Source organism: Heptranchias perlo, chromosome 41 (genome assembly GCF_035084215.1).
Source record: "Heptranchias perlo isolate sHepPer1 chromosome 41, sHepPer1.hap1, whole genome shotgun sequence".
NCBI lineage: Eukaryota > Metazoa > Chordata > Chondrichthyes > Hexanchiformes > Hexanchidae > Heptranchias > Heptranchias perlo.
Window position 1 is genome coordinate 12262943 of NC_090365.1, and position 12678 is coordinate 12275620.

The following is a 12678-nucleotide window of genomic DNA, read 5'->3' on the forward strand; positions in this document are numbered from 1 at the left end:
GTGCTTTGAATTAGTTATCTGCACGGTTTTAGTGGGTTAAACCTCAGCAGTATTCACTCCCTCGGAAAATGAAGAGCAGCTTACATTGTTCAAGAGGAACAACCACAACTTGCATTTATATAGCGCCTTTAACATGGCAGGGAGCAGGGAGAGGAAAGGCGAAAGACTGGATCAGGGGCTTCAGGACACTAATGTGCACTTCCTACGGGCGGGATTAAGTGTGACATTGACAGAAGCCCAGGAACAAGAACCTGCGCCGAAGTCTCAGTGGGGCCATGGCGTGTTAGGGATGGGAGGGGGGGAATAAAAGAATTTATAGAAGGAGAAAAAGGGCTGAAAAGTAAAGAAAGTTAGAAAAAAGTAATGCAATTAGTAAGACACAACCCAACTCTTTGTAGATGCCGCTGTTTATTAATAAAATTTGCTGAGAAATCCAGTGTAAATCTCCAAATAAAAACTCACCACCTCATATCAGATAATTAACTTTAATAATAATAAATAGTGACAGAGACAGAACAGGAATTAATACAACACCCAGGAATAAGTCTCCTACCAAAAGTAATTTCCCCCGCATAAGTTTTTTACCATCTATCCATCCAGCAGGACAGGTATTCAGATATTTAATGAACCATCACATCAAAAGTTATTCTCACAGTCAATATATTACCATGAATCTGAAAGGAAACCTCTTCACATTCATTCACTGTATCTCTTGTCTAATAGCTGAAAGCATTGGTTAAATGAGATCTGAATCGAAATACACCTTAACAAATGGATCACCTGCCTCTTACATTCTAACAGCTATATTGTAGATTAGAACTTAACCCATTTTGGCCTTGGCTAGTCTTCCAAAGCCATAAGTTTCAGCCTTTAGCTTCAGTACAGTCCTCCACTCACCAACACGTAAACTGAGTGACCTTCCAGCTCAAGCTCGGCCCTTCCTAATCAGAGTTGAACCAATGTTTAGTTTGATTCGAACTGTGGACATCTCCAGATGGAATTAATCAGACCTTGGATGACACATGCTGGCCGGTTTGGGTAAATTTAGTTTCAGGATTTTTGGTGCCGCAGGTTAAACTGTGGTGGTAGGAAGAGTGTATCATGGAGTCTAAATGTAACCTGAGATTCAGGTAAAGAAATTCCAATTTGGACCCTGATTCCCCAGTGATTCCCAGCCCCAGTTTGCTAATTGATAAAATTGATCTGATGATATTACTGTTCAGTCGATGGTCGTTCATCAGGTTTAAATATTACATCGTAAGTCACCTGGTAGCCATCATTGTACACATAGAGCTTGTGATCAGATGGATTGTAACTAACACTTTGCAGTGTCTCCATCACTTTATCCATCTTTACACTAACCCTTCCTTCCTCACCAGTTCTGGTATCAAATGTATAAAATATCTCCTCAATCCGTGTGCTCACAGGCCTAATTGCATACAACACCCCACATATCATGAAGGCATTGGTCACACCAGGTTTATACTGGCTGGTGACCCATGTCTTTTCCACAGTGAAGGAGGTCACGTTAACTTTACTAATAACAATATTTCCAGCATTTGTGTCGGTGGAGTAAATGACCCACAGCCCAGTTTCATCTGCAGCAAAGTCCATGTCTTGGTACGTGACGCCCGCATAGGAAAACCTGTTGTTGTAAGCTGCACCTTCAAGGGTCTGCTTCTCTACAGCACCAGTGTCTATGTTAACCCTGCACATGTCCCTGGTAGTGTAACAGTTGTAATACAAGGAGTTATTGTACAAAACCATTCCACTTCCCTGCCCTGTATTCTGATAGTACTGACGATTTCCTGAATACACAATGAGTGATTTCTCTGTTGGATTGCTGTAGAGCAGTAAATCATCGTGTGAAGGATAGAGTCTGAATGTGTCAAGTCTTTGTGCATCTGTGTTGAGTGGTGCCACCCAATACACCTCCTTTTTAGTGGACAATGGGGCTGGATCTTTGCCCCACCCTCCGTATTTATAACTAAATCCTCTCCAGTTCAGTTGCATTACGAAGGGCTTCGTTACGTTAAGAAGGCCGTTATGATCACAGCTCCCTGTTTGAGAAAAGTAAAGTCTAGGTCAGCTTTGAGTATTCACATTTTTCAGATTTGATGCTTTGATTCTAGGCAAAGTGCTATTGGCCTAAAATATACCTTGTGTTATTATAGTATATTTCATGTACACGACAATGTTAATAATACATTAAAAATCTTACATCTGCACACACTCCCTGTCTACACAACTTTACTTTGTGTTGTCACATTTTTACTACGCTTTTATGCAAAACCTTTTCCGTTATAAATTCCTATCTCTACATTTATAGTGGAAACTGCCTATGTAAACTGTCACGCTGTAATTGCACCTTCCTACCCATGGTGGTGCTGTAACATCTTCATTGTACACATCCCAACATCTCTACCTGTATTGCAAAGGAACTCCTAAACTCCAGCCAACTCTATTTCTCAGCTTCCCAAATTCCTGCAAGTTTTGCTGTTTAGTTATAAATAATAATATAAAATCAAAGTATTAAAACAAAAAAGGGCAGAATGTATGACTTTAAAATGGGGATGGAATTACACCTGTGCATCCGAGTCCAATTATTCCCCTGCCTTTAACCCTGCTTCACCTGAAAACTATACTTGGGGCCTGATTTTAACTCCAGGCAGGTTTTGAGACGGTGAGTTGGGAACTCATCCACTGTTGCAGGAATCAGGCGAGCATTCAGTAAGTGCGGGGAAGGGGGTTCTGGGAGAGTCTCGTGGGAGGGAAGTGGGTGGGGAGGGGGAAGGGTCTGGGCCAAGGGGAGTCCTAAACTTTCCTGCGTCTCTTCAGGCTGGCGGCAAAGCCACAACGGCTTCCCCACCTGAGTTAAAATTGCAGTTGGGGCCCGATGATGTCATCAGACCCCGATCTGCATATTTAAAGAAGTCCCCCACCAGCTTTTGCACTTGGCACGCAGATATGTTCTAAATAAAAGACTTAATTATGTCGATGGTTTTTAAGTGTTCATAATAAATGATGAGGAGAAATCCTGAGAAAACAATCTACCTTTTAAATGGACTAGCAGATTACCCGTGGCATCGCTCATGGTGATGATGCAGGGAAGTGATACAATGCCATACTTTCAAAGCAATTATGTATATTATGACTCTAGTGATGCCATTACATTGCGTGTTTGTTATTAGAAGAAAAACAGTTTATTAATAACAATACGCAGACTCCCCTCCCCCCTTTAACAGCACATTTGTTTCACGGAGTCACCGTTAACCTAGATTGATAACTGACCGTAGTCAATGGGGGGAAGAGTTGGTGGAATTTGATTCTCCTCACAGTTCCGCAGCCGTTTCCTCAGCAGTGCAATTTCTCTGCGGATCGCCAGCACGTTGTGTTTATCGAATGACTCCAGCTGGCTGACAGTCCGTGACATGTTCTCGATCTGAAATACAAGGGGTCGTTAGAGAGAGCAGCGTTTGGAATCATTTGGAGGTGACCAAAGGTGCGCTTAAAAAGGTTGTCCTCAAGGAGGGACTTGAAGGAGGAGAGACATAAAGAGGCAGAGGAGTTTGGGGACGGAATTCCAGAGAGTAGGACCCAGGTGACTGAAAGCATGATGGGGGAGGAATACTCAAGAGACCAGAGTCACAGGATCAGAGAGTTCGGAATGAGTTGTAGGGCTGGAGGAGTTTAGGGAGCTAGGACAGGACATGGCCACAGAGGGATTGAAAGACAAAAATTTAGAATTTCAGACTTGGGCAGACAGGTAGCCAATGAAGGTCAGCAAGGACAGGGGTTGATGGGTGAATGGGATTTTGTGCAGGATAGGATATGAGTGGCAGAGTTTTCAACGAGTCATAGTTTGTGGAAGGAGGAGGATGGTCAAGGACAGAATTGGACTCGAGGTGATGGAGGCACGAAGAGAGTTTCAATGGCAGATGGACGGAGATGGGGATGGAGGTGGGCGATGTTCGAAGTAGGTGGTCTTTGCGATTTGGAAGATTATAGAGATGGAAACTTAGCTCAGGGGGCAAACAAGACTCGGAGGCTGCGAACAGTCTGACAGAGCCTGAGACAGTCATGCAATCATACAGCACAGAAGTAGGCTATTCAGCCCATCGTGTCTGTGCCAGCTCTTTGAAAGAGCTATCCAATTAGTCCCACATTGGCTCCCGGTCCGGCAATGCCTCGATTTTAAAATTCTCATCCTTGTTTTCAAATCCCTCAATGTTCTCACCCCTCACTATCTCTGTAACCTCCTCCAGCCCTACAACCCTCCGAGATCTCTGCGCTCCTCCAATTCTTGCCTCTTGCGCATCCCCAACTGCTCAACCAAAAAAACCAAAAAAAAACACATTGTAATAAGGTGAATTTTTTTTTTTGAGTGGGAGGGGGTTTGTTTACGACTAATTTCTCTTCCTGACCTCGCTGTAGAGCTGTTCGATGATGGTGTTGCTTCCGTTCACTGTGACCTTCAGCCGATTGGTCAGTGACACCAGCTCTCGGATCTCCAGTTTCAGCAGTTCGAAGTCGAGCTGGGTGTAGGAGCCTTTGGTCTCCATGATCTCCACGCGTCGTGTCAGATTCAGCAGCTTCACTGTGTGCAGAGAGATGGTCCTCATATATTGCTGCACCTGAATGGAGCAGCACAGCGAACACACAGAGTTACAGCCACCTCCACAGGCACTGAATCACTTACACCTCACTCCATTGTAGGGTTGCCAACTCTGGTTAGACGTATTCCTGGAGGTTTCATTACATGACCTTCCACCTCCAACCGTCACACTCGGCCAAACAGCCTTTTTTCCCCATCTCCAATATTTTTATAACTAATAAACAAAAGTGTTCCAAGAAAATTTAAATTGAACATGCAATTTATTCAATCTCCCCCACTATGATTTTTCTCCCGGGTGTTGCTCACAGCAGTGTCCAGCAGATTAATTTTTCATTCCTGGAGACTCCAGGGCAATCCTGGAGGGTTGGCAACCCTACTCCACTGATGTTAGCAAATAACTATGGGGTAATTTTATTGAACATTTTTTGTTGATTAATACAGTTAATGAGTTGCTTAGTGTACAAGTCCTTGATGCTTAAAGACATACTGAGGAAAGTACTGTGACTATATTAAGTGGTAATTTTCCTGTTTTAATAATTAAAACTGATTTTAATTTGTATATTTCTTAAACCATAATTTAATCAAGTGAAAGTTTAACAAATATTATTTCTCTTTGATATGGTGTATCAGTATCCCTGTTGATAAATACTCCATCGATATCACCCATCAATACACGCCATTGATAAATACAGCATCCATATCACCCATTGATAAATACACCATGAATATCCCCCATTGATAAATACACAACCATATCACCCATCAGCATCCCCCATTGATAAATACCCCATTCATATCACCCATGAATATTCCCCATTAATGAATACACCATCGATATCACCCATCAGTATCACTATTGATATCATGGGGTTGGTATTGCCCCAGCAGTATTGTCTCACCATTGGTTTGACACTGGTTGTAGGGCATCACACTTTAATAATTGGTTAACACAGGGCCTGAAAGGGGATGGGGTGCACCATTAATATCCATACCTTGCTGATTTCACGTTGCACGCTGATACTGAGCTCTTGTGATGTTGCTTCCAAATATTCCATTCTTTCCACTGGGAACGTGGTGTCAGGCAAAATCACCGAGCAGACACACACTCCATCGCTGTTGACTGTCCCGTTGACATTCTTACCAAACTGTAACCATAGCAATCAGAATCAGAGCACCTCAGTCAGTATGTGTGTGAGCTGGTAACACTTTTCCACCCCTCCCCCGAGCATGTAACACTGCTTCTCCCCTCCCCCCGAGCTGGGAACACTGCTTCTCCCCTCCCCCGAGCATGTAACACTGCTTCTCCCCTCCCCCGAGCATGTAACACTGCTTCTCCCCCCCCCGAGCATGTAACACTGCTTCTCCCCTCCCCCGAGCATGTAACACTGCTTCTCCCCTCCCCCGAGCATGTAACACTGCTTCTCCCCCCCCCCCGAGCATGTAACACTGCTTCTCCCCTCCCCCGAGCATGTAACACTGCTTCTCCCCTCCCCCGAGCATGTAACACTTTTCCACCCCTCCCCCGAGCATGTAACACTGCTTCTCCCCCCCCCCCGAGCATGTAACACTGCTTCTCCCCTCCCCCGAGCATGTAACACTGCTTCTCCCCTCCCCCGAGCATGTAACACTGCTTCGCCCCTCCCCCGAGCATATAACACTGCTTCTCCCCTCCCCCGAGCATGTAACACTGCTTCTCCCCTCCCCCGAGCTGGGAACACTGCTTCCCAATTCTCACCTTTCTCCTGAAGTCATTGATGAGGTATGGTTCCCCCTTATGATCGGGATAGTTCAGTTAACTGATGCCTCAATCAACTGAACCATTATACAATTGTAGCTGATAACAGTCAAAAGACTTTCTGGGGGTAATTTTTACTTTTGGTGGGGGCGTCAAACTATCGGTAGCAAATTGGCCACCCATTATACACCCGCCTATTAAAGACCCCGCACATTATACACCCGCCTATTAAAGACCCCGCACATTATACACCCGCCTATTAAAGACCCCGCCTGTTAAACACCCCGCACATTATACACCCGCCCGTTATACACCCCGCACATTATACACCCGCCCGTTAAACACCCTGCACATTATACACCCGCCCGTTATACACCCCGCACATTATACACCCGCCTGTTAAACACCCTGCACATTATACACCCGCCTGTTATACACCCCGCACATTATACACCCGCCCGTTAAACACCCTGCACATTATACACCCGCCCGTTATACACCCCGCACATTATACACCCGCCTGTTATACACCCCGCACATTATACACCCGCCCGTTAAACACCCCGCACATTATACACCCGCCTGTTATACACCCCGCACATTATACACCCGCCCGTTAAACACCCTGCACATTATACACCCGCCCGTTATACACCCCGCACATTATACACCCGCCTGTTATACACCCCGCACATTATACACCCGCCCGTTAAACACCCTGCACATTATACACCCGCCCGTTATACACCCTGCACATTATACACCCGCCCGTTAAACACCCTGCACATTATACACCCGCCCGTTAAACACCCTGCACATTATACACCCGCCCGTTATACACCCCGCACATTATACACCCGCCCGTTAAACACCCCGCACATTATACACCCGCCCGTTATACACCCCGCACATTATACACCCGCCTGTTAAACACCCTGCACATTATACACCCGCCTGTTATACACCCCACACATTATACACCCGCCCGTTAAACACCCTGCACATTATACACCCGCCCGTTATACACCCCGCACATTATACACCCGCCTGTTAAACACCCTGCACATTATACACCCGCCTGTTATACACCCCGCACATTATACACCCGCCCGTTAAACACCCTGCACATTATACACCCACCCGTTAAACACCCTGCACATTATACACCCGCCCGTTATACACCCCGCACATTATACACCCGCCTGTTAAACACCCTGCACATTATACACCCGCCCGTTAAACACCCTGCACATTATACACCCGCCCGTTATACACCCCGCACATTATACACCCGCCTGTTATACACCCTGCACATTATACACCCGCCCGTTAAACACCCTGCACATTATACACCCGCCCGTTATACACCCTGCACATTATACACCCGCCCGTTAAACACCCTGCACATTATACACCCGCCTGTTATACACCCCGCACATTATACACCCGCCTGTTATACACCCGACACATTATACACCCGCCTGTTATACACCCTGCACATTATACACCCGTCTGTTATACACCCCGCACATTATACACCCGCCCGTTATACACCCGACACATTATACACCCGCCTGTTATACACCCTGCACATTATACACCCGTCTGTTATACACCCCGCACATTATACACCCGCCCGTTATACACCCGACACATTATACACCCGCCTGTTATACACCCTGCACATTATACACCCGCCCGTTATACACCCCGCACATTATACACCCCGCACATTATACACCCGCCTGTTATACACCTGCACATTATACACCCGCCCGTTATACAGCCCGCCCGATTTTCCATCCCAGTGTATAACGGAATTTATGACTTTATTTATCTGCATTTCATGGAATTATATATTTGAACCCGTTAGGTTTCAGTTCATCCACACCCTTCAGTGACCTTCCGTTGAATTTATACTCCAATTCCTGCCCTTTATCCCACAATGCTTTACCTCCCACTTCTCTGCATTAAATTGCATTTACCACCTGATAGATTATAGCCAGTGTTGTCGCTAACATTTCATTAAGGCACAATTGGCATTGTTTGAAATATTTATACTAGTGTTCAATTCTGGGCAGCACACTTTGACAAGGATGTCAAGGCATTGGAGAGGGTGCAGAGCCGACTTACCAGAATGGTACCAGAGATGAGGGACTCCAGTTATGTGGAGAGACTGGAGAAGCCGGGGTTGTTCTCAGAGCAGAGAAGGTTAAGTGGAGATTTGATAGAGGTGTTCAAAATCATGAAGCGTTTTGATAGAATAAATAAGGAGAAACTGTTTCCAGTGGTAGGAGGATCGGTAACCAGAGGACACAGATTTAAGGTAATTGGCAAAAGAGCCGAGACCGACCGGCCAAGACCGACCGGCCGAGACCGAGACCGACCGGCCGAGACCGAGACCGACCGGCCGATAACGAGACCGACCGGCCGAGACCGACCGGCCAAGACCGAGACCGACCGGCCGATAGCGAGACCGACCGACCGGCCAAGACCGACCGGCCGATAACGAGACCGACCGGCCGATAGCGAGACCGACCGGCCGAGACCGAGACCGACCGGCCGAGACCGAGACCGACCGGCCGAGACCGAGACCGACCGGCCGAGACCGAGACCGACCGACCGAGAGGAGGAGAATTATTTTTACGCAGTGAGTTGTTATGATCCGGAATGCGCTGCCTGAAAGGGCGGTGGAAGCAAATTCAATAGTAACTTTCAAAAGGGAATTGAAGGGGGAAAATTTGTAGGGCTATGGGGAAAGGAGCAGGGGGAATGGGACTATTTGGGCAGCTCAAATACTGAAAGACCCAGAACAGAAATGACGAACACATATCCTGAAGTAATTTTAAGTCAATGTAAATTCGGAATAAACTTACGGAAGGCAGGATCGTAGCTGCAACGAGGAGCAGGGACAGCATCTTCGTTCTGCCTCGGAGCCCAGCTGCAAGTTGCAGGAGGATGGGTTCAGAAGAGGTTGAAATAACTAGCTCACCAGAATCCACTCCCTTAATTTGGAAACACGTTCTTTTGAGAGTAAATCAATAAAGGAAATGTTTCCGGCAGCACGTATCTGAATCATCAAGAGTTCGGCAAGTGTACTTGTGAAATTGTCTCAAATAACAGGATTATTGTGCAACTTAATGCATGATTGATAACCTGCTGGATCGCAGCCACTTTCCTTTTACTGTAAAGTCAGCTTTATCAGTGCATGGGCGTGGGTTTATTTTTGCCTCAGTTTTCTTTCCTTATCCCTCCTTTTCCTGCAGTTGGTTGTGGTTACAGATCTGGCAAACTTCTGTTCTACTGCCCAGTGGATTCTCTTCATTTAGAGGCTATTTGACTAAAGATAGGACTTGCATTCATATTTCGGGCCTTTCACAACCTCAGGACGTCCCAAAGCGCCTTACAGCCAGTGAAGTACTTTTGAAGTGTAGTCACTGTTGTAATGTAGGAAACACGGTGGCCAATTTGTGCACAGCAAGATCCCACAAACAGCAATGAGATAATCAGTTTTAGGTGTTTGTTGCGGGATCAATATTGGCCGGGATACCGGGGAGAACTCCCCAGCTCTAGCTTCGAATAGTGCCATGGGATCTTTTACGTCCACCTGAGAGGGTAGACAGGGCTTTGGTTTAATGTTTCATAATCCAAACGACAGCACTGGCACTGGGAGTGTTCATCTGGATTATAGACTCAAGTCTCTGGAGTGGGACTTGAACCCACGATCTCCTGATTCAGAGGCGAGAAGTGCTACCCACTGAGCCACGGCTGACAGCAGTATGGTAGTCATCAGAGGTAAGCTTGATTGCCCCTTTTCAGATAACTTACACACACACACTCCTATCCTCAGGAAATTGCTATCTATATTTGTAAGGTGAGCCCATTTCCCTGCTTTGAAAATGTTTACTTTAAAACCACTTTGAACAAAGCTTATGATCAGAATTTAAGAATGTGCAGGACTTGGACATGGATCTCAATAACAGGGTGAATTAAATTGTATGGACCGAAGTCCTGTCTTTATTCCTTCCTTACTCTACACGCTAGGAACTGATGATCTCAGACAAATGGTTCGAGGTGTTTCTTTAATGTGAGCAGTGCTATGCAAGTGCAAGTTTTCGTTCTGGAGGTGGGAGTCTTTGGGTTACAACTTATACTGACATTGGCCAGGAGAATGGTGAGGCCATTCTTGTGGCATGGAACACAGGGTTGGTCAAACTACCTCAAAAATCATATTAACGCATTAGAAAGGGACGCTAGAAGAGTGACCAGAATGAATCCAAGGGACTAAGAGGAAAGGTTTGACCAGATATTCTAACCATCCATGTTTTAAATGGACAGTCAGCTTTTGCACTTGGTGGGGGGGGAGGGGAGATTCTCGTCATCATCCGCCATCTCCCCCCCCTCAGACGGTAACTCAGTGGGGCCATTCGCCTGCCCTTTATAGGTCCCTGCCTGATGTTATTCCAATGGAATGAAGACCGGTCAGGTTCTATAAAGACTAGGTGACCTCTCTTCCCTCTCCCGTCAGATTACCACCCAGGCGACGGAGACAAAACCTGCCCCATCGTCCGATTTGTCCGTGTTTTTCTCTTGAACGTCAGAGAGAGGTTTTCCCAGCAGCCAACACTCTACACCTGATCCTGGATCTCCCTGGGACTCCGACCTGGGCCGTTCCCCGACCCAGCACCAAGCTCTCTTCAGGAGTGAGTTAGTTCCGTGTGGATTTTCTCTCCGCTCATTTCTGCAAGGAAAATAATTGTTACCAGAATAAATCACTCCAGAATGTTCTCTTTCCAGTATCGTCCTGGTCCTGTGATGGAATAAAGTCAAAAATCAATTATTATTCCTACCGGGTGCTTCAGTTAATCTCAGTACTTTCCAATGCATGAGGCCACTGAGAATATGTTTAGTGAGTGTTGTATTAAGTGTCAGTTTGGCACCTCTGAATCTTGAAGGTTGTCAGTTCCTACCCCTCTCCTGGATCTGAGCAGATGATCTAGGCTGACACTTCCTGCACTCTTTATGGTGCCATATGTCCGATGAGGTGTTAAACTGTCAGCCTGTTCAACTGGGCACGAGGGACCCCACGACACTATTCAAAGAAGAGCAGGGAGTTGTTATGTAGGCGAATGAGGCAGCCAATTTATGCACAGAAAGGTCCCAGATACAACAATAAGGTAAATCACCAGAGAATCTGTTTTTAATGATGTTGGTTGAGGATGAAGTGTTGGCCAAAACACCAGAACTCGTCTACCTCCCTTCAAATGGACGTCTCTTAGTTTTTGAAAGCTGTGTCAGTGTGAACAATTTGATTCAAATTTGTCGATCATCTTCAAAACTTTCAACAATGTTTCTTAAAGCTCAACAAGAACGAGCCCACCTTCCTCAACCATTGCTCATAATGTAGATTCCTGAGAGCTTGCTTGCTCGGCACCCTTTCAAGGGCAGCGCAGGGGAAATTTCCTATATTTTAGCGACCAGGACTACACACAATACTTTGGATTGGGTCCAACTAGTGCCTTATACACTAACAATATCACTTCATTTGTATTGTATTCTCTCCCTCTCCTAATGAACTGCCCAGGTATTAGGCTGGGAGCTGCTTCTCTGCCAGTTTTCGTAGGGCCGTGTTTGGGGCAGGCTGTCACAAACAAAGTCAGAGGGCGGGCATGGCCAGGGTGGGAGGATCTCCCAGGGCAGGGGTTTCCTTGTCCCAGGCCTGTGATCCACCAGTTGGCCGATACGCTGAGTTGGAAGGAATGTACCAATCCCTCTTGGGAGACCTGGCGCCCACCTTGGGATCCAGGCCTGGGTCTCTAGCTTGGACCAATGAGGATTTTGCTAGGCATTTTTTTCTCCCCCTTATAAAGAGGTGCCAATGGCGACCGATCTTCGCCCTCTTCCAGCCAGAGGTTCCCAGTGGATGTATCTTGGCACTTACTCCGGGGTCAAAGGCCCATCGATTTTCTGTCCCCTGGTGTCTAAAATTATCCTTTCATGCTGCACCATGTTTAAATTTGCACTGCGAAGGAGCTTAACCATGGAGCAGGCAGAGAAAAACACACAGGAGCAGCCAATGACAGAAGATAACAACAGGAGACAGATGTCCCCCCCAGGTACTTGGGTCACATATATTCAGTCACTCAGGAAGAGTCTTAAGGCGGGCAGTAATTGAAGACGCATTCACTGAACTGCCCCATATCCTGGTAACATGAACCATCACCATCATTGCCCACAGCCTTACCCATGAACACAATAGCATTTCTACACAACAACCTTATTGTGTCCTGTCCCAAATAACACATTACAGCACCATTTAAACCAGGTT

General features: G+C 46.3%; 1 protein-coding gene across 1 annotated transcript; it reads right to left on the reverse strand.

Annotated features, from left to right (window-relative positions):
- Positions 1–466: 466 nt before the first annotated feature.
- On the reverse strand, positions 467–9448 carry LOC137305848 (olfactomedin-4-like). Its single transcript, XM_067974781.1, has 5 exons — positions 9227–9448; positions 5608–5760; positions 4425–4634; positions 3292–3442; positions 467–2060 (listed from the first exon to the last, which is right to left on the reverse strand). The coding sequence occupies exons 1-5, from the start codon at positions 9266–9268 to the stop codon at positions 1213–1215; spliced, it is 1404 nt and encodes a 467-aa protein (XP_067830882.1). The 5' UTR covers positions 9269–9448; the 3' UTR covers positions 467–1212.
- Positions 9449–12678: the final 3230 nt, after the last annotated feature.

What these genes read in the sequence shown, in the direction of transcription:
- LOC137305848 (XM_067974781.1), bottom strand. Translation starts at nt 9,268, where the DNA reads ATGCTGTCCCTGCTCCTCGTTGCAGCTACGATCCTGCCTTCC. An exon ending in TCGAACAGCTCTACAGCGAG is followed by an intron (nt 3,443 to 4,424) that starts GTCAGGAAGAGA and finishes CTTGTATTTCAG; the next exon opens with ATCGAGAACATGTCACGGAC. An exon ending in TCTTCCCCCCATTGACTACG is followed by an intron (nt 2,061 to 3,291) that starts GTCAGTTATCAA and finishes TTTCTCAAACAG; the next exon opens with GGAGCTGTGATCATAACGGC.